This window comes from Pseudopodoces humilis, chromosome 24 (genome assembly GCF_049639895.1).
Source record: "Pseudopodoces humilis isolate 2021_Gansu_Grassland_sample_001 chromosome 24, ASM4963989v1, whole genome shotgun sequence".
NCBI lineage: Eukaryota > Metazoa > Chordata > Aves > Passeriformes > Paridae > Pseudopodoces > Pseudopodoces humilis.
This window is the reverse complement of record NC_142223.1, coordinates 4,916,412-4,939,798: the sequence shown is the minus strand read 5'-3', so window position 1 is coordinate 4,939,798 and position 23,387 is coordinate 4,916,412. Positions and strand designations below refer to the sequence as shown.

Below are 23,387 nucleotides of genomic sequence, written 5' to 3'. Positions count from 1 at the left end.
TCTCGACTGCCTTTTCTTCACTTTCTCCTTTTTAACCGAGTTGTTTGCCATAGGACTCTTGCACGCCAGTGTTGTGAATGTGCTCCTTCCTTTGGGAAGAAGAATGTGGGATCACACCCTAAGGTGTGGGCTCACCCCTTGTTCCACAGGGCTGGAGCAGACTCTCCTCTGGAGCAGCCCTGGCTGTGCACTGACGTGCCTGGGCGTGCAGGTTATCTCCGTGCAATTCCCTCCTGAATAGAGGTGCATTCCTTCAAATGAGCAGCTTAAAAGCAAATCCCAGCCCTCGAATTTAAATGCTTTAAAGTATTATTTTTTTTCCTCCCATTTGATGGAACTTTGATCTTTTATCCATTGATCTGCTTCCTGATCAAACTATTCAGGTTTAAGTGATAACTTTGTTTTTGTGTGTTTCATCCATGGTATCAGTCTATCTGTCCTGGGAGGATATCAGAGCTTGTCTGAGTTCTGTGGATGCATCACAAAACCTCCCTGAACAAAAGCAGGTCTTGTAGTATTAAGCTTTAAATACTACAGAGATATAAAAATGGCTAGAGAATTACTAATGGTGTACACAGCTTTTATTGTCTGTAAGTGATATGGATCCTGCCTCTAGGGTTTTAATTCCTTTTTTCCAAGGGAATACAGAACCCCACACAATAATCTCAGGTAGGGCTCTTAGCCTGAGCAGACAGTTTAAATCTTGTTCATGTGGTCTGAACAGATACTGTTGCTCTCTTTTGGCTGTTTGATATCTTCTGTCAATGAGCAATGCTGTCTCAGAGCCACCAGAGCTCAGAGTAACAGAGGTGAGGTATTTCCAGACAGTGCAACTGATCATTTCCATCATACAACCTTCACAACAATTTTTCCAGGAGAGACAACTGAGCTTCTTCCATTTACTTTAATAGGAAATCTGGCCCCTGAATGTTGTTCTGAGATATTAATCTGTATTTTTAAGGATTCATTGTGTACTTTTCCATTGGCTGCATAGGATTTATAGGGATTGGTTTGGGAAGAGAGGCTCGGCTTTTATTTTTTACCAACACAGGTATGCTGAAGAGAGGGAGTGGAGGAAGTGAACTCTGAGGATCTGTAGGAAACTGTAAAAGGTGGGACTGAGTGCAGGAAGAACATCTTTTGCATGGAAAGTGAAGACATTCAGAGATCAGTTGTCTCCAAGTAGCTTCACTTTCAGATTATAACAAAGCATAGAGAACATGATATTTGACATAACTTGAGACAATAAAATATTTAATGAGCCACATCAATGTAAAGCTCATCTGCTTTCACTGGAATGATGCTGCTCTGGCACCAGCAGGAACATCCATGCCCATTCAGTCTTTCCCACCCTCATGGATATGTTCTTTTGTGTCTAATGAGTCGCAGTGATCGAACTTCCTACAAAGGAAATGACCTTTCAAAAAAGCCCTGAAGCAGAGAGGTGAAAGAGTCTGCAGAGTAACTACCCACCAGTTCAGTTTTCTGCAAAGGAAATGGGCTGATCTTATCTTGATGTTAAAACACTTTCGTCTGTCCTATGAGCCTATGATTCCTGGATTAATCCTAGGGTTAAACATTCAGTGCACAGTACCAGAAATGGCACTTTGTGGCTAGTGGCTATAAAACTGTGGTCAGGAGTTGCCCAAATGACCAAAGCAGATGATAACTGAGGCAGTGCCTGTCATCTGCGGAATTACCTGCCCAGAGCATGCAATTGAGCAGCTCCAGAAATGCTGTTTGGTGTAGTTTTGGCTTTTTCACTGGACGAGTTGATTTAAATCCTGACATGCCTTCTAAAATCTACTTTGGGTTCCCTTCTAAATAAAACAAGTCAGCTATGTGTATGTAAGTGTATTTTTGGTATCAATTCAAGGATTGACCTAAAGGAAAAAACATTTTTTTTGGGATGCACAAAATGAATACATTAAATGTATTAAATGAATACATGGAAATGTATGAATTGATTTTGCTCAGTCTAAAGCAGAATGTTTGCTCTATATTCTTTTTCCTAATTATGTATATGTCAGGGAATGATGAAGGGATATGATTACAGGGATAGGCGACAGCATGAACAGATTTCAGATTAAGAGGGGGGCACAGTATCTATCTTTGATAATCTATTGTCTTCCTCCCCTCTCAATCCAGTCAGCTTTTGAAATCTGCCCTAAGTTTATAATTTGGGTTTTGATTATTCCAACTGTGCTCTGTAATAAAGATATTATTTGCCAAAATGAATGTCACTCTCTGAGATGCCCATTTCTGTTGCAGAGCCACAGGATGCCCTTTGAGACATTTCCCATTTAAATGTGGAAACAAATGATTGTAATATTGATTTTTTTTTTACAGGATAAATATTGACAAGCACTGCTGTCCCTTAGATGAAGTTACCATGCATTTGACTCCACATAAGGGTGTTCACTGACTGATGCTTCCTCTGAACAGAGTTTTTAACAGTACAAATGCAGAAGGTGGGGCTTGGTGAAAAGATAATGGCCGGGAAGAAGAGACTTCCCAAAGAAGCTGAATGAGGGACCAAAGACAAGGAGAGAACTACAGCTTCAAACAGGCAGGCTCTGGCAGGACATTCTCTTCCTTATTTTTGCTACAAATGTCTCAAACCCCCTCCTCTATTTCTAATCACTGTAATTAATAGTGAGCTTCATTGCCCTCTCTCTTTAAAATAATGTCAAACTGGATCTGTGCTTTCACAACAAAACATGTTAGGGCAATGTTTCAGAGCTCAACTTGTAATTACAAACTGAAGGAGACTCCCAGAGATTCAGACAGTTACCAGCACAAAGTAGGATCCCAGGTTTCTGTCTGGTGTGATTGCTGTTTTGGAGGGAGCCTTCTTTGACCTTCTTTCTCTGAGGAAGATATCCACTGAACGTTTTGGAAAGGTGAGTCTTCTGTATCCAGTGGACAGAAGATGGGTAAGAAAAGGGAAAGGGAATGCCAGACAATGACAGAGATACAGAATGGAGACAGCTGACAACAGGTAAGAGGAGCAAAGAGCTTTAAGGGTTAGAGATAGAAGTGAATAAAGGAGCCATCATCAAGCAGAGTCCTTTGCATTCACTTTTTCAGAATGACTGAGTTAAGTGTATGTGTACATATTATATCTCTCTGTGTTTGTGTGTATAAAATAATTAATTCCAGCATGAGTACTTTGGCTTCTGGAGAAGCTGCTGCTGGCAAAATTGTCTGTGGAAAATCTTGGGGTGAGGGAAGGAAGAGTTGGTGCCTTCTGTCTGCTGAAGTCAGCCCATTGTACGTCACCTAAGTATGTTAGTATCACCTAAGTAGTAAATATCTCACAGTTAAAGTAACTTCCACTATTTTAAAAAATGTCTTCTCCAGGGTAGCCACATGCAAGAAACACTGGGAAGATACACGGAATGTTTGTGACTCCTGTGCCTCTGGGAAGGGCCCTCACATCCATCCTGTCAAGACTGAGCTCCATGATTCTTTCTCCACACTGATGCTGCAAATTCTGTTGTTCAATGTGTGGAATATGTGTCAAAAGAATTAAACCAGGATGTTCTCCTGAATGTGCAATTCCAGAGAAGGCACTCACTGGTACTTCAAAAGCAAGCAAAGCAGCAACATCCTGAAATTGTTGTTTTTTCTGGAATGTTTTCATTGCTTGACTGAAACTTTCTGCAGATATCTACACTGAAGTGCTTTGTTTGAATTGGAGCAAACACTGTTGCTAGTCTGCTCTGAAAGCTTGAGATGGCTCTGACTTCTCCAAAATCTGTAGCAGGGGATTTGACACAAAGAGAAGAATCCATTCTCCATGAGGGAAACTGCTGCCATTTCCTCTCTTCAAACATCCTCACAGTAGGTGAGTGGAAGGTGTCATTCTTTCATCTCATAGTTTGGTATTAAACATGCACTCTTTTTTTCTTCTTTAATTTACTTTTCTTCTTAAATTTACTTTTATTGTATTGATATTTCATATGGGACTGCTAGTTTTCCTTAAATTTGAAGGAACTATGCTTGTATATTCCTCAGTCCCTTTCTCCTGTGTAGTTGGTATTGTGACTAGAGTTTGGGTAAAGTGTATTAAAAATCCCCCAAACAGCCATTTCTGTGTACACTGAGGATAACTTTGAATCAATCTTGCTTCTGTCTTTGCTTGTAGGGTCTGTGAGGTTTCAGTCATGTGAAGGGACCTTCATGTGTAGAATTTGTAAAACTTGTAAAAAATGTAAATTAGTGTCCTGGTATAAGACTGCCAAGAGGTTGCCATATTTTTCCTTGATTCTTTAGAGTGCTTCTGGAAAATTTGTCTTGAAGTTGATGAGACTGGGATTTATAGTGCCTCAGGTTGTGTTTCTGTGCCATGGAGTTGTCTGAACTGAGCTGGGAGATGCAGAACTCAAAGAATAATTATTGTTGGCTGTTGCTCTTTTTTCAGTGCTGACTGCTTGTGCAGGGGAATATGAGCTCTTCTCTTAGGAAGCTCTGGAGATTACAGATGTGATAGTGCACATCAAGTGTAGACTGGAGATTGGGTAGGAGGGAGGCAATTGTGTAACTGATGTCTGTGACAAATGAATTTGTGCTATGGGAGACATCTGAGGGAGGAGGAGCTGGGTTTTATTTTTTTGCATTTAAAATAAATTTTAAAAAAGATTATTTAGCTTAATATTTAAATCAAAAACTTAATTTATTCAACACAGGACTCATTTGCTTGAAATGCATTTAATTTACTGCCTACAATCATGAAGTGGACAGCACTAAAATTCTGGCTGAGTTTTCACAGGACTTAATTTTGGTTAAATATCCAGCAGTTGTGAGATAAATTTCACTTTCTGTTGGCTTACAATTTGTGCTGATAAGTATATTTTTTACTAGCTGAATATATTTATATTGCAGATATATTAAAAATAGCCTGTCAATTAAATTAATCCATGATTGATTGTCATTATCCTAGTTCTTACCTTTCTTACACATTTATTGATGTTATGTTTCCTAGTAGGGCCATCAAGCCATTATCATTGTCTAAGTGTGCTTCTTTCCTTACATTGATTTACAAGGAGTTTGAAAAAGTAAGAAAAAAGAAATTTAGATGTGAAATGGGTTGCATCATTTGTGTGTTCTTGTACTCAGAAGTGAGGTGATCTATTCCAGTTATTGCTATATCACACAAACTGACTGTTAGGGAACTCATTTTTTATTTATAGGGTGATGACTCCTGGATGTGTATTACATATCCCTGGACATGAAGCTCTGTCAGTGTGCAAACATAGGACAAAGCGCAAAAAAAAGGCAGAAATAGCTGGAGGGAGAGAAAGTCTTCATTGTGCCAGGGCAGCACTTCCAGCATTCCAATGCAAGTGGGTCTGAACCTAAACAAAAGCTGGTCTGGGCTCAGGAATCCCTTTGCATGCTGGTTCAGAATACCCTCTTGAGCTTGGCCTTGCCTCCCTCATTAACTCTTTCCACAGCACTGTTGAATTGCAGCTCTGATCTGATTTTGCCTCTGAACTGTGACAGACACTGAGCCACCTGCACAGACATGACAGTGACACTGCTGAGTTGCTGCCTGGAGCAGCCTGTGCCTTCAGAAATAACATTTCAGCTTTGTCAGGCCCAGGCTGCCAAATGGAACACTTTTCATATTTGGGTGAGTTTATCTGCCAGAAAACTTAGGAAAGGATGGCACTGGAAACTTAAACCACTGGTTGCAACTCCATGAAGTTAATTATGTGGTCCTCAACCGATCATTTGGCCCCAAAGTATCATAGTTACCTGCAATCTCCTTCTGTGCTTACTCATCTTCAGTGGCTTGGAACTCTTGGCACTCTTGTGAAGCTTTCTGATGTTTCATCAACTGAGACACTTTTCAAAACCTGTTGCTTTTTTGCAGTAAAACCTCCACTTCTTTTGTGTAGGCTGTATATGGATGAGGAAATAGATTGCTATGTAAAAAGGAAATCTGAGTGAAATGCAATTAACTTTTACATAATTTGGTTATATATAATGTCATTAGTCCTTATTACAGCAGCATTGGGAGAGTCCAAAATCCAGGAGGGATATGGCAAATTCAGTAATCCTCTATTTTTCAAACATGCTCTGGCATGTCTAGACTTACTTTTCCTTTATAATCTGATGATGGAGTGTTGTGTATAGACATGCAAAATCCTGTTTGCTGAGATACGAGGTACATCAGATTAGCCTGGAGAAGCATTTGAGCTGGCCTTCAGCTGGGGCTCTAACATCTGCCTGGCTGTGAGCAGCTGCTGTCATGGCAGGGCTTAGGCTGGGGCACCTCCAGAAGTGCCTTCCAACCCAAACCACTCCATGGCACAAGCTGAGCTGAAGAACAGACACGCAGGTGATATATTGTGAATTGGCACCAGCTGTCTGACAGGAACTTCAGTTAAAGTTAGATTTCTGTGAAACTGCCCATCAGCTAAAAATAAAATATGACCTGGTTCTGCTTGTTCTGCATGTACAAGGGAGCTGGGGAAGAATGGCGCCTGGTTTGGGCTTGGGTTTTGTTGGTGCAGTTTGAAACCAGTCTGAACAGACTGTATTCCTTTAATGATTGAACTCAAACATGTTGTTCTCCTCAATTTGTTGTGACACAGATGATGGTGCTACAAAATTGTGACACCAAATCCTGAAGGTTTTGTCTCAGCTGAGAGTTATATTTTCAGCACCTTTTTTCCTTCCTTAATGGAGGACAAGGCTGTAGTGTAATGAACACTGAGAGCTGCTGTTTGTCCTCCCTTTTGCTGCAGAGGCAGAAGTGCACAGGTGAGGTTTGCAGAATGCACAATTGTTTCCTTTGCTGGCGATGTTAGCTTATACTAATTTACGTTAGTGAGTCCACAGACTGTTGTAATGAAGCTATGAATCTAAGGACACAATACTGGACTGCTCAGCAGATCCAGATTCTAGTTTTGATTCCGTTACTGCCTTCTTGTTTGGCTCTTTTTGTAACTTCATTTTATCCTTATGTTGTCTCTGATTATAAATGGGAGCTGCTATTTCTGTACAACAGGCACTTTTCAGTCATGTTTAGGTCTTTTTTACGTGTTCTGAAATACAAATAATAATAATGTCCAACCTCAGCAATTCAGAACTGAAATAACTCTGGTAAGATCTAGAGAGTGACAATAGTGGGAGCTGATACTAGCTGCTTGGGAGCTGTTCTGCAACATTCAATCTGTAGACCACAAAGGAGTCTGAACCCTGGAGCTTTTTAATCTTGGGTGGTGGTGGCCTGGAGTAGATCTGAGGACTGACAGAACAGTGAAACTGAATCAATTTTCAGTTTGTGACAAAGGCTAGTTTCGGATGTCCAGGCTTATGTAGAATTCTTTAATACTGTTCAAGTCTTAGAAGGAAAACTGTTTGAAAGTGTTCAGTCTTTGAGTATTTTTATATCACATTAAGAGATGACAAAATTATGAGAAATTGTCCCTTTCTGTGAAGCAGAGTGCATTGTAAAGAATGAGGAAGTGTCTTGAGGTCAGTGCAGGCACAGGTAACCTTGGCTGGGGCTCAGCACACGAGGACAGCTCTCATCTGTGTCCATTCATTCACACTCTGTAAATACATCTCCTGCACCTGTTGGAGGGCAGGGATTTGGGAATCATGTATGGTGCAAGGTACCTGGAGGATGTCTGGCTTCTTGCTGCCAGCAAAGGGCTGAGCACAAGGCTCAGGCTTAGGAGTCCAGAATGAACCACTGGAGCCCAGGACCCTGAACTTCATTATGACTGTGCTTAAGCATCTTGTTTTTCAGCTGATGTGACTCAGATTCCTTTTTCCTGTCTTTGAGGAAAGTATATTTGTTTCCTCAATGATTTAATTTTTAAGCAAGTGAACTTTTCAAGCCTTGCCATTTAGCCCAAATAGATTCAACAGGTAATGAAAATATCTAAGGTTTTCTAGATTAACTTCTTAATTTCTTTTAGTTTGGAATTTTTGTTTGCCTGTTGTTTTTGGTAAAGTGCATTGTAATGTAGTTTTTGGAGGCTCTGTGCCAAGACGCCTACAGGTGTTTAGTCTCCTAATTCCTATTCAGGCTCAGACATTCCTGCTGTAATCTCTTGGAAGGCGGGAGCCTAATTACCAATGAATTGACACCTGCTATGGAGCAGGAAGGTATCTGCTTTGTCTCCAACTCACACAGCCTCTGCCCTTGGAAGTGATTTTGTTTTAGAATCAGGAAATACTAATAACCACCTGTCTTTGTCTCAGTGGAGATTTGTTAAGATAAATGTTTAGGAGGTTGTAAATCTGACAAGAAAAGCAATGGGCACCACAAAGGTATTTCCAACAGAGCTCTGCTTTGTTGGTCCTTCTCCGTAGGAATATAGCATTTTGGCCTCACCTTTCTTTGCTCTGTGCTAGTGAATCATGAGACTGTAATAAAAAGGGGAGTGTTACCTGGATACTCAATTATGTGGCAGCTCTGCTTCTCCTGTGAAAGTTAACTGGGAGAAACAAGATAAAAAGAACTGACTGAACTCTGTTGCAGAATCTGTGGGGTTTTTTTCTGGATTAGAAATTTAATCACCTGTATGTTACCATCTGTTTCTTCTTCTTTCTTTTCCTCTCCCCCCTCAAGTGTTCCTGCCCTATATCATGTATCTGCTGCTGCCTGTAAAGATTTTGGACTTGTATATCGGGAAATGGGACAAATCCAGCAGAATAAACACCACCACCCCATTCCCGATTCAGGACATCGCTCAAACAAGGGGCTGTATCGCGGTTGCCATCTACTGGGTGAACGTGTGCTCGTGGTCACACGGCCTCCATCCTGCCAGAACCTAGGGAAGTTGCAGCTGCCTCAGGACCAGCTGAGTGCCACTGCTCCTGGAGCTTTTGTACCTGGCATCCCTTGAGGGTTATTAACCAGGGTAACTACTGCTTATAACCACTGCTCCTTGCAAGGCAGAATAAAAGCTCTTGATATATGTATGTATGGTAGCAGGGAAGTTCCCCTGGTTTGATCCTAATAACAGTGAAATAGGTAAAAATCATGCTCAGTCAGATGGTTAGAATAAGTACAGTATGTTTAGAAGTAGTAAACCACTAAAACAAATCACTAGATTGACTGAACCAGCGCTGGAGCAATTAAAAATAAGGTCTTTTTAATGCTGTGAGAGGAAAAATATGTTACTTTCATTCATTCATGAGAGCTCAGCCTGTGTGTTGTTAGAGATGGGAGGGGAGGAAATCCAATATTCTTTAACGAAGTGTAGCGATATTTGCATTATCTGTGGGAAGTTCTGCCATTAGCTGTGAATAAGCCTGTCAATCAAAGCCACTCATAGGGGTGCTGATCTGGGAGGCTCTGTAAACAAGAGTTGAGACTCTCCCTCTTACACTTTCTGGTAAGCAAATTATTTGTATCTGCTGAGAGTTCTGGTAAACTTAACTGTCCTCAAAGCCACTGAATGCGCGTACAGCCAATTGACTACTAGCCCATGTCTAACAGCGTGACTGGCTTTGGTTTGCATTTGGAGTTTGGCAAATCATTTTTGAAAATCCAAGCAGTCCCTGACTATGATACTGTGAGCCTCCCTGGCTTTTGGTATTACCTCCCAAAACATTTCAGTGCTCTTCATCTCCAAGAAGTTTTCTATTTATCTTTGCATCAGAATCTTATCTGTCAGTTTGATCTGAGGTTAAATGCTTCATCAGAGAGAGGAATGCTTTGTTTCTTGAGAGAACAAATAACTCCAGTTGTTTTCTGAAGCAAACCATAGTGGTTTTCTACAGTTATCAAACTATGAGGAACCACTTGATGCATGGCTGCTGTCATCTCCAAGGCAAAGTCAGGATCCTTCAGCTGCATTGCTGGCTTGAAGAAACAAGAATATTCTTGAACTCATGATCTCAGAAGTACGAACCATGAGTTAAACCTGTGTAGCCATGGTGAAGAGAAGCTATTATGGCCCGTTTCTACTGAAAATGCTTTGCACAAAATAGAAGAGCTGTGAACAGTTTAGAGAAGAGTGAGTGGGATTATTTTTGACAATATCAGAACCACTGATACTTCTCTGAAGTAATAATCTTTTTCCCTGCTGAAATGCTGAAGTTCCAGGCAACTGGCTCAGTGAAGATGATGAAAGATCTTAAACCTGTTTAGAGACTATTCTCATCCCCTTAACTGATGTCTCTCTTTACTGAACTGAAAGGAGGCATGCTGATTCCCAGTAGGCCAGCATGATTTGTGATTGGATCTAGAGAAGAAAAAGCTTGAGGTTTGTGTCACAGTGAATGTTGAATATGTGTTGACATATGCAGGTACTTGGAATGAGTCAGACCATCAGTGAAAGTCAGAGGAAAGCCATTCCAAGAAAGTGTGCTCCAACATCAGGCAAGTCTTTGGAATAGTGGCAGATGCAGGAGTTGGGCTGCTGTCAAGAGAATGCTCAAAAATCAAGAAATGAAGCTTAATGAAAGTTCAAAATGCTCATTTGCTAGAATTAAAAATGAAAATAGAAATATGTCAGAAACACTAGCATTCAGATCCATGATTCAAGAACAGGTTTTGTCCTCATTTACCATCAGAAAAAAAGGAATAGACGGACTACAAAGTACTGTTTGAAGTAGAAAAGTAGGGAAAAAGGTTTGTGCTTAATCCTGCATGCTGTTCTCCGGAGGAAAATGGTTAGTGAGGAAAATCTAGTTAATTTGACTGCTTTTTCTCACAGAGCTCTAAGTAAAAATTTGCATCAGAGAGGTTTTACTGTGGGCAGGGATTTAAAAGTTAAAACTCTCTCAAGAGATGCAAATATCTACTGAGTTTTATATATACATACATACATATATACATATATTCATATATTTATATATATATAATAGTTCTCCCAGGAAACCATTAAACTTGGGGAAAACTTTGCAGACCAGGTCAAGTGTGGAACTGGCTATGGGGCGGTGTTACTAAACAGTGTTTCTTTTTTAGAACAGGTGGTTGAGAAAGTGAAGCAAGATCATTTGTTCTTACTTGACTGAAAATTCATTGCAGAGGAATGAACAGGATTTTGTTCTGTTACCTTGAAAATTTAAGTGTTTGGGGATGAAGGTGCATCCACATTTCATTCTTCCAGCAGCAGTGAATTTGGTTTCATTGCAAATAATTCTGTTCAGTTTTAGATGTTCAGAGTTAGAGGTACTAAATGCTCTACCTGAAGAAGCAGCAAGCATTAGTTGGTGAAGAATAAATCCCTATTAGAGACCTCTGTAAGTTTTAGAAGCTGTAGGGACTGGGGAACAATGTAAACTTAAAAAGTTTATAGGATTTGTGACCCTTAGTCCCTCTGGCATACTTGAACAGGGTCACCTCGTGTGGTTGTAGGAAATCATGGCTGTGATGGTGTCTGTAATTAATTCCCAGTTAAGCAGTAGAAGAGAAAAGCAGAGGAAACCTTAAAAGAAGGAACATGAGCATTAAACAGCTGTCGGAGAGAATCCCCTGTTACCTGAGAGCAGCAGACATTTCAGTGTCAACTGACATGAGATACGCCAGAAGGGAGCTGTCAGTCAGCGAAGAGTTAATTGTTCCAGCAAAAAGTAGTTTTGATAAAATCCTACCTCTCCTCTTTCCCCCAATTCCTCGGTGTTGTGTAGAGAAAAGGAGCTTGTACATCACAAAACTGACAGTGATTCCTCAGTGCCTGAGCTAATAGACGGGATGAAATTCAAACTGCCTTCTCACACAGACACAGAGAGAGACTTGCAGAAGAGGGAGCAAGACGGAGGGAAAATGCGGAGTATTTTTATTTCCTAACATAGGCAATCGAGAAAAACCCTCTTATCTCTAGAAGACAATGGATTTAGGAAGCCCATCGCAGAAACACAGTAGGTGGATTATTCTTTACTGCATCCACTAGAATTTTTCTAGAAGATAAATTGTACTTGTGTTTATGGGCTCAGTTGTTGTTCAGTAGTACTTTCATAACATCACATTACTCTTCCTTTTCCTCACTTGCTCAGAGATATTCAGCCATTTGACCCTGTTTGTTAGAGGATAGTACTTTTTAGATCACATCAACTCACTGTCATTTCAAAAGATCTTTTAAGAAGGCATGTTTTATTAATTACTGCCATAGCTTCTAGATAAATACAAAGACTGCTAAGTAATTGAAAATCCATTCCACTTGCAGCAAATGAAACATGTATTGCTTCAGAGAAACCATAATGCTAAGGACAGAGCAATTGCCAATTCTCTGAATTAATTGTTCACTCCAGAGCAGTTTCAGTAGACATTGCATTTGAGTGTGCCTTGCAAAGTTTACTGATGGAGGAAGGGAAGGCTGGCTTTTAAACAACAGAAACTCCACCACAATGCACTGTGCTAAACTCTGCCCATCATTTCATAATGTCATTACTCACTGCCATGTGTGTGGAGTGATTTCTGCTGCCACATAATGCTGATGTTCCTGCATTCTCTCAGTGATTATACGGGAATTCTGCTGGTGTAGATTATGCTGATCAGATCCGACTGTGCAGTCATCTTATTTTTACTTACAGTATGTAGTTCATTAAAGCCATTCCTATGTACAGTTCTCAGATGGTACTGCAGTGTTTTGTGCTCCTGGCGCTCTGTACATGCATTTGTCAGCTGCATGTCTCATGGCAAAATGTGTTTGTGCAGAGGGGGCTGTTCCTCAGTCTGTGTCTGCTGGAGGATCACGCTACTGTATCTCTAATGATGGTTGTAACACTTCAGGTACCCTGGGTGATTAGCCATTTGGAGGAGATAATTAATCAAGTAAATGACTGACAAGTAAATTACAGCCAGCACTCAGAATTCATCTCACTGTTTAGAAGCACCTGCAGGCATTCAGGTGTTGTGCAAGCCAGGTTCTCAGTTCTATTCTGCATTTTCCTTCTCTCTGTGGGCTTTATATAACTTTCCCCACTCATTTCACATGCATTTGCACAGTCCTACTGAGATGATTAATCCTCAGCTGGAAGAGCTTTTTTAATAGTACAAGTACCAGATATTAGACTCAAGCCTCTTACAGACAGTGTAGGGATAAAATCTGAATTGTCTGCACAGAGTATTGTGGTTGTGATGTCCTGTAAATGTGGCTGTGGTATCAGAGGGACTCTGCAGTGACTGTCACCAGAGAGTCTCTGAGTTCTTCATGGTCTGGTTCAGAACCCGATTTGCTTTCTTGCCCTGAGTTTCAGGAGACTAGACTGGCTGTGCGCAGAGCAGTGTGCTATTTGCTTCAGCAAAGTTGTGAACTGACTGCAAGTACCACACAAGATGTGCAGATTTCCTACCTTACCTTTCCTACCTTAACTCAGTGAAAAGTTTAAAGCAATAATAAAAGTTAGAATTGAGAGGGTGTTGTGAAGATTCCATGCTTCCTTTTTATTGTGAAAGGTTCAGCATAAGTAGGTAATTTAGGGACAAGAGACAATGCAGTGACAGACTGTGCCACTCATTTTTATAGTGGAGAAATAACTGTTCTGTCAGTCTCTAGCACCTGAACAGGTGCTGCTTATCTCGATGGATGAGATGCACTTACTTGTGGGAAGTGAGGAGGCTCGGTCAAGTCCCTGGATCACACTACCTGAATTGGCACAGCTTTTTGTGTCTAAGACTTGTAGCTCATGCCGTGCATTGTACACTGAATTCTTGTGCCCCTTCTACCCGATGGGATATTTGCAGGTCTGTTTGCAGTTTCTCTGAGGATCGAACAACCGGTGGCTGTGCTGCTCTCAGTTTCCCCTCCTGCCCCAGGCAGTGGTTGTGCTGCTCGGGGGTGATGCCGGCGCTACCGCACCGGACGGAGAGCTTTGTATGCCGCGGAGCGCGCTCCGTGCGCCCGCAGCGCATCCCGCTGCCAGCGAGGGACAAGTGCGGCCATGGGGCGGCGACTGTCCCCTCCTGAGCGCCGCTTCTGAGGCCACACCGAGCGCTGTTTCCAGCTAGGGCTCCTCAACACACGTTGGTGTTTCCAGCTTGAGATCCAGCAGTGCTTGGTCCCAAGTTACAGTTCTATAGCATGTGATGCACAAGCTTCTTAAGAAACTTAGAAACTTCTTCAGCAGCCCTTCTTCACCTTTTTTCTTATTTGCAGGCTTTGTATTTTCAAATGGCATCAGTTCTCCTGACTGAGAACTCTGTTAGTGAGAATTAACAACGTATTTCTAGTGAGAATTGTCAATTCACTTGTGACCTTCACTCCTAGTTCAGACTGACACAAGATAGTGAAGACCTTTGATACCCATGTGCTTCTGCCAAGTTTTTCATTTGGTGTTTTGTTCTTTCCCCATGTTTCTGGGCCAGCTTTCATGTCATGCCCCTGCTGTTCAGCCATTCATGTTCATAAGAGGCTAGTTCTAACCCTCTTAAAAAATAAAACCCAGCTGAGGTCAAGCCTGGCAGTACAGCTTTGATGCTTGCTGCTGTAGCAGAGAATTCAAAGTTTAGTTCCCCACAGTTCTCTCCCCTCAGAGCAGTCTCTTCATTTATTCATTATTAACTGGTGATTTGAGTAACAGATGCGCATGGGGGGGCATCCATAATTTATTACAAGGATGAACAAACTGTGGCCTGTGGACAGTGAGGACAGGCTGAATTCCCTGTGCTGGTGGGAGCAGGGGTTTCCCTTAAAGAGAGACAGGAGGGTTTCATGTACTGGGGTCTTTGGGCACCTGGGAGTAAGATCAGCTTTGAGTGAAAATTCTGATCCTGGAAATTTCCAAGGGCTGTGCCTGAGAGGGCAGTGGAAGCATAAAGTGGGCACAGGGTATCACTAAGAACAGTGAAGCTGCTGCTTGCAGGTTAATTTTCTGCTGCTCAGACTGGCTAATTAGATAAACTGAGTTCTGTGCTTTCATTTAATCAGTGGCAAATAGCTAAAAGGGGTGACTGTAAGTGTAATTTAGCAGTGACAGGCAGAGATATGTGCAGAGAATTGACTTGCAGCAAGCGCCTGTGCTAAGGCAGGAATGCCTACACCTCTGTGCTGTTTGTAGGACAGCCCTGGGATGTGACAAGACCTAAACTTGTGTCTCTTGAACCCTCTTATTTGGTCTGCTGGATTTTGGGTCAGGTTTATGTGATTTTTCTGTCTCCAGTCAGGAAGTACTTGAAAAGCCCATCTTTTATCTGCAAGACTCAGGTCCAGAAAAATTTTATACTAAACATCTTAACTAGAGGTGGCTTGAGGAACTTGAATGAAATCACCTACTTTGGCTCTTTGAGTTCCACCAAATGGGAAATGCTTTGTAGAAAAGAATTTTTTTGGATTTGTTTCTCATGTCAGATTAAAAAGAAGAAAGTATTTCACTGAAGGTTCAAATAAACCTATTTTTTCAGTTTTAGAACAAAGTCTGCAATTTTTTTCATTGTTTTAAAGTATCTCATCATCTCATCTCATCTCAGTTGAATTTATATATAGCTAATGTATACTACATACTACCAGGTACATCTAATCTATAAGATAAATATATATATATATATATACATTTAAGTAACATATACTATATAGTATCTCATGTGCTTTTAAGCCAATAACTATTTTGATGAACCAAAATATGTTGATTCAAAATATATTAATTATTTTGGGAACTTTCCTTTGTAGAAATCCTGAAAGAAAACCTTCCCATTTCTTTTCACAATTCTCTGCTGCAACACTGCCCACTGATGCTTTCAATACCTGTAAGAAATCTAAGCAACTATAGTTGTAAGACATGAACTGTGACTTGTAATAGGAATAGAATAAATATAATTGCTAAAAGAAGAAAAGGGACTTTTGGAACAAACCGCTACAGTGCCATATGTTTTAATTCTGCTTGTGCCAGTCTGCATTTGTGTCATGGCTGAGTCCTTGGTTCCTTTGTGAGGTGATCCAAAGGAAGACTTTTGCACCCATAGTTGTTCTAGGAAAGAAATGTTATAAATGCAATGGCAAAATAGGGTTAATATAAAAAGCGATTTATTATAAAACAATTTCAATCACAAACAACGAGAGAAAAAAACCACAATAAATCAGCGCAGCGCTGGGTGGATAGGGAGACGTCTATACCCGGAGGTACAGCTTTTCCCAAATCCACGAAGGAGGGTAGACTGTCCGGGGTTTTTATAGGGATTTTGTGTCCTGAGGCCAAAACTCCGAGCAGTTACTGTTCAACAAAGAGTTTAGATGGCTGGTTGAATGAATTTCCTGGAACCGTGGAACTGAATCAATAGACGACTGGGCAGAGTCCTCTCGCATGTAAAAAGTTCTGAGTGCTTCTTGATTGTATCTTCGGTTGGGCTCTCAGAGTGAAGTATCCAAGTCCGGTGCGGAGTCGACAGATATCTCGGCTGGGCTTCCACTTATTGTCCGGCCTGATTGCATCTTCAGTCGGGGTTTGCAGGGAGGGGTGTCCCGGTGCGGTGTGGAGTCGATGGGCATCTCGGCCTGGCTCCTTTCTTTGTTTAGCTTAATTGTTCGTGTCCTGCTCTTTCTTTCAGGCTGATGAACGTCGCCTAGGGTCGTTACCACCTGAATAGGTAGTTACTGCTGGGTTTGGGGAAATTCTTAGGCCACACTATATTTTATATAATTTTTACATTGTTACAAATCCAGTTATATACTTATTTATTCTTTCACGAATTTTTATCCAAGGTTACATTTATCACAGAAACTTGAGTTTTATTCTTGAGTCTCTTCCATTTCTAACTTAAAGCCCATCTGTGAAAGCCCAGTATTCTGGGTTAGGATTTTTCAGCATAGGTCTGTTATAATATTCTGATATTTTTGTGCAGAACAAATGGCAATGGTGGCATGGAAGGAACTGAGGCACAGTCAATTCTTTCACTACTGGGTTTTATTCATAAACAGCAAAGATCAAAATGTCACTTTTAATGGTGTTCTCAGGCAGTGTGTGTGTTAAAACCAACATGTCTGTACAGTTCAGCTCTGGATTGGAGCAATCCTGGCTCTAACCACACACAGTATGTGGCACAGTAGCTCCCTGCAGCAGGCTCTGCGAGGAATGTTTAAACCCCAGACTGGAGAAGGACACAACACATTCCCTGAGCATGGCATTACCTGGTACCTGAGGACCAAAAAAACCACAGCTGAGGGGCAAAATCAGTGAGCAGGGAATTGCAGCCACCACCCCAGCCCCCCACCCCCACCCCCTCAGGCTGTGTGGTATGAAACAGAGCTCAGGATTCTAGCCGTGTAATGCAGTTTAAATTCCACATCTCTCTGCATCTTGCAGAGAAACCTAATTTTTTTAAATCTCCACAGGCTTCTCAGAGACAGAAGATGCTAATTTTAGAAATGTGGCAGCTCCTCCTCTTCCCCACCCCCTTCCGTTTGCTGCCAGAATGCTTAACAATCCAGTCAACAAGCTATAGGAAAAAGGGAAATAACCTCAAGAGCTGAGGTTGGTGTTGGCCTCTTGTCCGTGGCATTTTTGGAGAAGGATTTTCCCCCTGTCCATGGGTCTTGAGTTTGAAACCGATTTAAAAATAGAAGAGTAACAGTTGAACTGACAGTGAAAAGAAGTATTTAAAGGTGCAATAATTGTGGCTGGCAGCCCCTTTGCTGACCTGATTAATTCTGCACCAGTACTCAGGATAGTCTAAATTAAAGCATTGCACAAGGAGAGTGCTGGGAAGTAAAGGAACAAGCCTGAAAATTTCACGTAGAACATGAATATCTCATTTTTGGTTTCTCTACATACCGAAAACCTGACACAGAAATCTCATGTATCTGCTATGGGACTTTGTTCTAATTACAAAATACGAAGTACACTACAAAAAGGTCTGATTTGAGATACTTTTTTACTGTGCAGAAAGGTGACTTAGTTCCTCTTAATGTGTACCCAGAGTCCTAAATAGTGCAGATAGTGAATGATAATTTCCACACTCTGTACTGATCTTCTTGTATTGCTGCATCTTCATCCTCTGCTTCAATCTTGTGTGGGCAAACAAAGTTTGGACAATGTTTATCCAAACCCAGATGTATTAGGGTTGCAACCATCTAATTATCAGGCCTTAGACTGCAAATTTTTTTGTCCTCATTTTGGCAACAGGTGGAGTGACCTGAGTGTGTTAGGTAGAATTTTCATGATGAAATTTTTTGAGCTAAGAACTTCTGATGCAAAGTAGTCAAAATTCCTTTGGCTTAAAAAGACTCAGCACTTCACTATTATTATGGAAGTCTTTTGTTGTACCTGCTCGTGTGGGCACTTGAAGTTGTGTGTACATAAATATATAGGAAAATGTTTAAAATTAGGCATTAATTGCTGCTTCAGAGCATCTGTATGACTAAAAGTTTTGTATTAGACCTACACAAGACAAACATGTGTGCTCAGTCTAGAAAATCTGCTATTTCTAAAGTAGGGAATGTGAGGCAGTGAAGTGTTCATTACATTTGGAACATGTGGATAATAAATCTGCTTAAATTTAACATGCATTATAATTTCAAACACCCTCAAGTGTCTGGAAAGTTTAACATGGCATGAATGCCTCACCTACTTTGTGCCTGCACAGAGCAATGCATTTATCTTTTCCAATTTATTTGGGACAATGGAGCAGAGTGCAGCACAGCTGTTTTCTATGGATGCAAGCATATGTGTCTTCTATTACTAATTAGTAATCAATTCCACCCCACTGTGCGTTTTTCATGGCTCAACTGTCTGAGAACTGTGTCTGTGCTCAGAAATCCACGTCACAGTTGTGACTGGATGAATTGCAGGTTTTGATTTTCAGAAGAGAATTAGCCCAGGAGATTGTGTCATCTGTGTCAGAGTGCTGTCTGCTGAAAAATGAAATGATTAATTTATTTCTTTGCTCCATTCCTGTCTTGGGTATCTCATATCTTGTTCCTAGCACACACCAAAGATGTGATTTACCCTGAAGTAGGTTATTATCTGTTCATAGGGACAATCCATGTTGTTCAGGTAGCCATGATGCTCTTCTGGTTGTGGTTGTTTTGTGCCTTTTCCACAGCTCTCCCACAGTGCTGACATTGGATTCTCAGAGGCAGCACAGCTTTGCAGATGATGGGCTGCAGGGTGGAAATATGTCAAAACCAGTAACAGCACCAGGAGCAGGGAGCTGTGAGCAGGTTCACTCCACTACTAACAGCAGAAACATGGAATAAAGTAGCTGTGCTGGGCTGCACTCAAGCAAGAATATTAATGCATTTCTATTTTTAAGGGGAGAAAACAATTGCGTGGGGAAACAGAAAGGGATCTGAGGTAATTTAACATTAATCTTTGTGAGCTGTGTCTCTGTTGCTTGGATGCATCTGGGATAACCTGACCCACTGGAGTAACTGAACTTTAGCACCTCATGGGAGGAGTTGACAAAACTAGAAAAGACTGGGAAAGTATTGTGAGGGAGGAACTACAGTCACAGGGAGAGGACATAATCTCTAGGATCATACTTCAAACACAACTCCTTCCTAGGATACCTGTGTTATAAATGCAAAGGCAGATTTGGGTTAAATAAAAACAATTTATTATAAAACAATTTCTATAAAAAAATAAACAATGAGGAAAAACCACAATAAAACAAACAGCGCAGCGCTGGGTGGACAGGGGTCTATACCCAAAGGTATAGGTGTTCCCAAATCCACGAAGGAGGGTAGACTGTCCGGGGTTTTTATAGGGATTTTGTGCCTTGAGGCCAAATTCCAGGCAGGCACCATTCATCAACGATCCTTGATTGTTGTATGAATTGATTTCCTGGCGTTGGAGAATAGAGTCAAATGGACGTCCGGACCGAGTCTCCTCATATGTAAAGAAGTTCTGGGTGGTTCTTGATTTCATTGTGGTTGAGGCCATCTGGATGGGATGGTTGGATCCGGGTTGGAGCTGATGGATATCTCGGCTGGATTTTTCCTTTTGTCTACCTGATGGCTTCTCCCAACGGTAGCCTGCAAGGCGGGGTGTTCAGGTCCGGTGATGAGTATCTCGTCGGAGCCTCTCCTTGTTGGCTTGATGATTCGTGTCCTGTCTATTCTTTCCCGTTGATGGGCACCGAGCCTGTCCCTGTCAGCTTGATGAGCCTTGTCCTGTCTATTCTTTTTCGTTGATGGGCGCCGGCTAGGATCGTTATCCTTTGAGTGGGAATTCGTGGCTAGATCTGGGAAGGGCTTGTGTGCCATACTGTACTTTATATTTTATATCATATACATTTATTTAGATTTCTACGAATTTTTACAAGTTCATTTCTCACACCTGGAAGATCTGCCTGCCCTAACGTGTCCAGTTCCCAAGGGCAGGTGGGTGTTTGCCTGCCAGCTCCAGCTGTACAGAATTCCTACATTTGGGAAACAGCTCTGGCTGCAGGTGAGGCACTGCCAGAGCCATACACTCACTCTGCAAGCTTTCACCGGTGCCTGTGGGCTGCTTGTAGTTTGTCAGATATTTAATGAAACCACAATGAGAGCAATTGTGCAGCAAGATATAACACAGTTTGACTTTTCAGTTGTAAAGCTTGGAGGGACAAAGAGGACCAGCAAGCCAAAGGATTTTTACGTTTTCCTCTTAGTTATCTGAAAAGAAGTAGCAGGAATTTCAGCAGCAAACACATCTGTCTGTCTGCAGCTGTCACTGCAGCACCTCCAGATTTTATCACCTGCACACAGTATAAGCTACTTACTGAAGTGCTTTTGTTTAAACAAATCGGTTCAGCCAGTGATCTTTCCCTCATTTTCAGATTGTTAGAAGTTTGAAAAAATGTTGAAAACTTGTTTTTAAAATACTGCAGAAAATAGAAGTGCAGCAGAGAGGCTCATGGTGTGTGTGGGGCTGGGGTTGTGTTGCTGTGGACTACTCTTGTCACTGAAGTGGTTGAGAACTCAGAACTAGTTCAGTCTGGTGGAAGCTCAGCTTTACTTCTAAAGGCTTTCTAAGACCCCAAGATCTATCTGAAACTGGTTTTGCCTTCTTTCATTACTGCCTTTCCCCCTTCTCTGCTAGACACAAGCATCTTCCCACCTTATGTAAAACAGATTTTCTTGGAAGAATGTGTGTTCCCCAAAAACCTCAAACAGCCAAGATGATTTATGGGTTTATAAGAAAATAGGCCACCAAAACCCTTCAGTTCTTCCAATCTCCAAATGAGAAAAAGATCTAAGACTGAAATAATAAAGATTGTAAATGTTGTTTATTCTGAAACTGTGTGGTGAAAAGAACAGGTTATGCCAGCTTAACTCTGAACAACTTTCTAAGTGTTCTCTTTCCTTCTGGTGTTGAATAGAAGTTTGGGAGAAGGGGAATGAAAGGGAGTGTCACTGTTGGACATGAAATGATTCATATAGACACTGCTCGAAGTGTGATGAAAGAAGAAGAAGGTTTATTCTGTCCTTTCAGTATTTATAGATTTTTGACAATGACCAGGGATTGGATAGTCAGGTCACCACCTTCCCAATCACACTAGCTGTGAGAGACATCCATCAAAAGGCATGTCTTTAATGGAATGTATAAACATCTATGTTTATAGTTACTTTTCTGGGAAAGTGGATAGAAATATGAAAACAGTATTGAAAGGCCTGATTCTCAGGGCAACAAGGGAGGGCCAAAGGAATGGTTGATATCTCTGAGAGCCAAAGGAATGGTAGTTATCTCTGTGTTATAAACAGGCTGGTGAGCCCCAGGGTGGTGAGCTGGTCAGTGGCAGAGGGTTTCAGGAGCAGGTACAATTTAGCTGTTAAGTTGTGATTCCTGTCCTGCTGTTAGGCACGTGTGACAGGATGTGAGCCTGTAGCGCTGGACATGAGAAGGACATTACCTTTGTTCCTCTGCCTGAGAAGAAGCAGAAGGCAATGGACAGAACACACTACCATTGTGTCTGATTTTATTATAGAAAAAGTCACAAAACTTATTTATGCAAAGCATCCCCTTGGTATTTACAGTACATTCAATGCCAGTCATTTTGCCCTCTATTTGAGTTGACAATGGAGAAGTTATTACTTGCAAGCTGTGAAAGTTTTGATAGCAGTCTTCAAGTCAATTGTTGTTTTAGTTGAACAGACTGTCGGTGGTTGTTTTTGCTGTTTCTACCCCACAAAGATAATTTTGTTTGGAGAAATCTATCTTATACACAGTGTGCTGGGCTCTTCACCTTTTCTCTGTAGAAAGTACATGGGAAGGTATTAAGGGGACCTAGGGAGAATTTCAAATTGCAAAGACAAAACTACTGCTGCACTAGATTGTGTAATCCCATGGCATCATCTGATGCAGGGCTGGAAATTTATCATGCTATTGGATGTTGAATTTATTGTTGACTCAGGATCTTATAGTTTTCTAATCTGATAGTGTTCATCTTGGTTACTGTCTGTAAACATTTCACAATAAAACCTTAATTTGAAACTTCCCAACTCTTCACATGTTCAAAGAATGGTGATTTTGTTCTATGTCTTGCCACCTGCTGTTCTCTTCTGTGGTAAAGTACATTGGTAACCATGGGAACAAAAACTTAAGAACAGACACCCACATGTGTTGAAGTTGATTTATGGAAGGTCTTGAAGTGATGCCATGGATTGTGAGAGATGAAACTCTCTGGATGGAGTTTGATGGCTTTCAACAAGGGCACAGTGTTCAACTTTCAGAAGTTATTTAGAACATCCCTGGCATTGCAGATGCTCCATTCTCCACTTAACCATGGTGTAACATGGTGGTGCTGCATTTCCCATCTGGCTCATTCTGTCCGCAGCAGTGCTAACACTCCTCCTCTGTACTGGGAAACAAGATCTCTGTTATTTCTGTCAGGAAATAGATCTTAGAACGTGATAAAACGTGTCAGCTGGGGCCTTGGGATGAAGGATGTATGTGTAGGTAAATGTGTAGTAAATCATAATGTAGCCTTATAGTGTGTGCCACTGTGACCTGACAAAGCTGAGCTGTCAGTTGAAGCTTGGGTGGTTTGTGCTGTTTCTCTGGAATTACCCTGTTCCTTTCCCAGGCAGCCAGGATGGTGCTGTGGCTGTGGCAGAGGTCTGGGATAGCTCAGGTTCCTGTATGGACAGTGCAGCCACACAGCAAGGGCAGATCTTTGTCAGGTCATGGCTCAGCTCTTCTAACGAGGGTCAGCTGCTCAGTAGCATCGCTTTGAGCTTCCTCTGCATATTTTGGAAAGCAGGAATTGAAAGAATTCCTGGCCCCTTTTAGTACCTTCTTAGGACTTAAACCTTTGTGATGCGACAGCACCACACCACACTCTTCTGCTCTGGTTGTTAGAGCTGGAGTGCTGGGAATGGAGGATGAAGGAATTAGGGCATGCTATGCTTTGTGTAATATGGAACTGACAACAGCGTAGGTTTGCTCCATGTCAGCACTGTACTCTCCAAACTGGAGTGCTGGTGACCTTTCCCAGTCACATACGAACTTCTGGTGTGAATCAGAGTACATGAAAGCCAGATAAAAGTCATTGATCT

General features: G+C 41.5%; 1 protein-coding gene across 1 annotated transcript in view; it reads left to right on the top strand.

Annotated features, from left to right (window-relative positions):
* PLCH2 (phospholipase C eta 2) overlaps nt 1-23,387 on the top strand; it is an 80,075-nt gene that overhangs the window by 7,879 nt on the left and 48,809 nt on the right. Inside the window, exon 6 of the mRNA XM_088066486.1 lies at nt 3,364-3,850. Within this exon, the coding sequence (XP_087922612.1) occupies nt 3,739-3,850 (112 nt within the window). The 5' untranslated portion in view covers nt 3,364-3,738. The remainder of the gene's footprint in view (nt 1-3,363; nt 3,851-23,387) is intronic.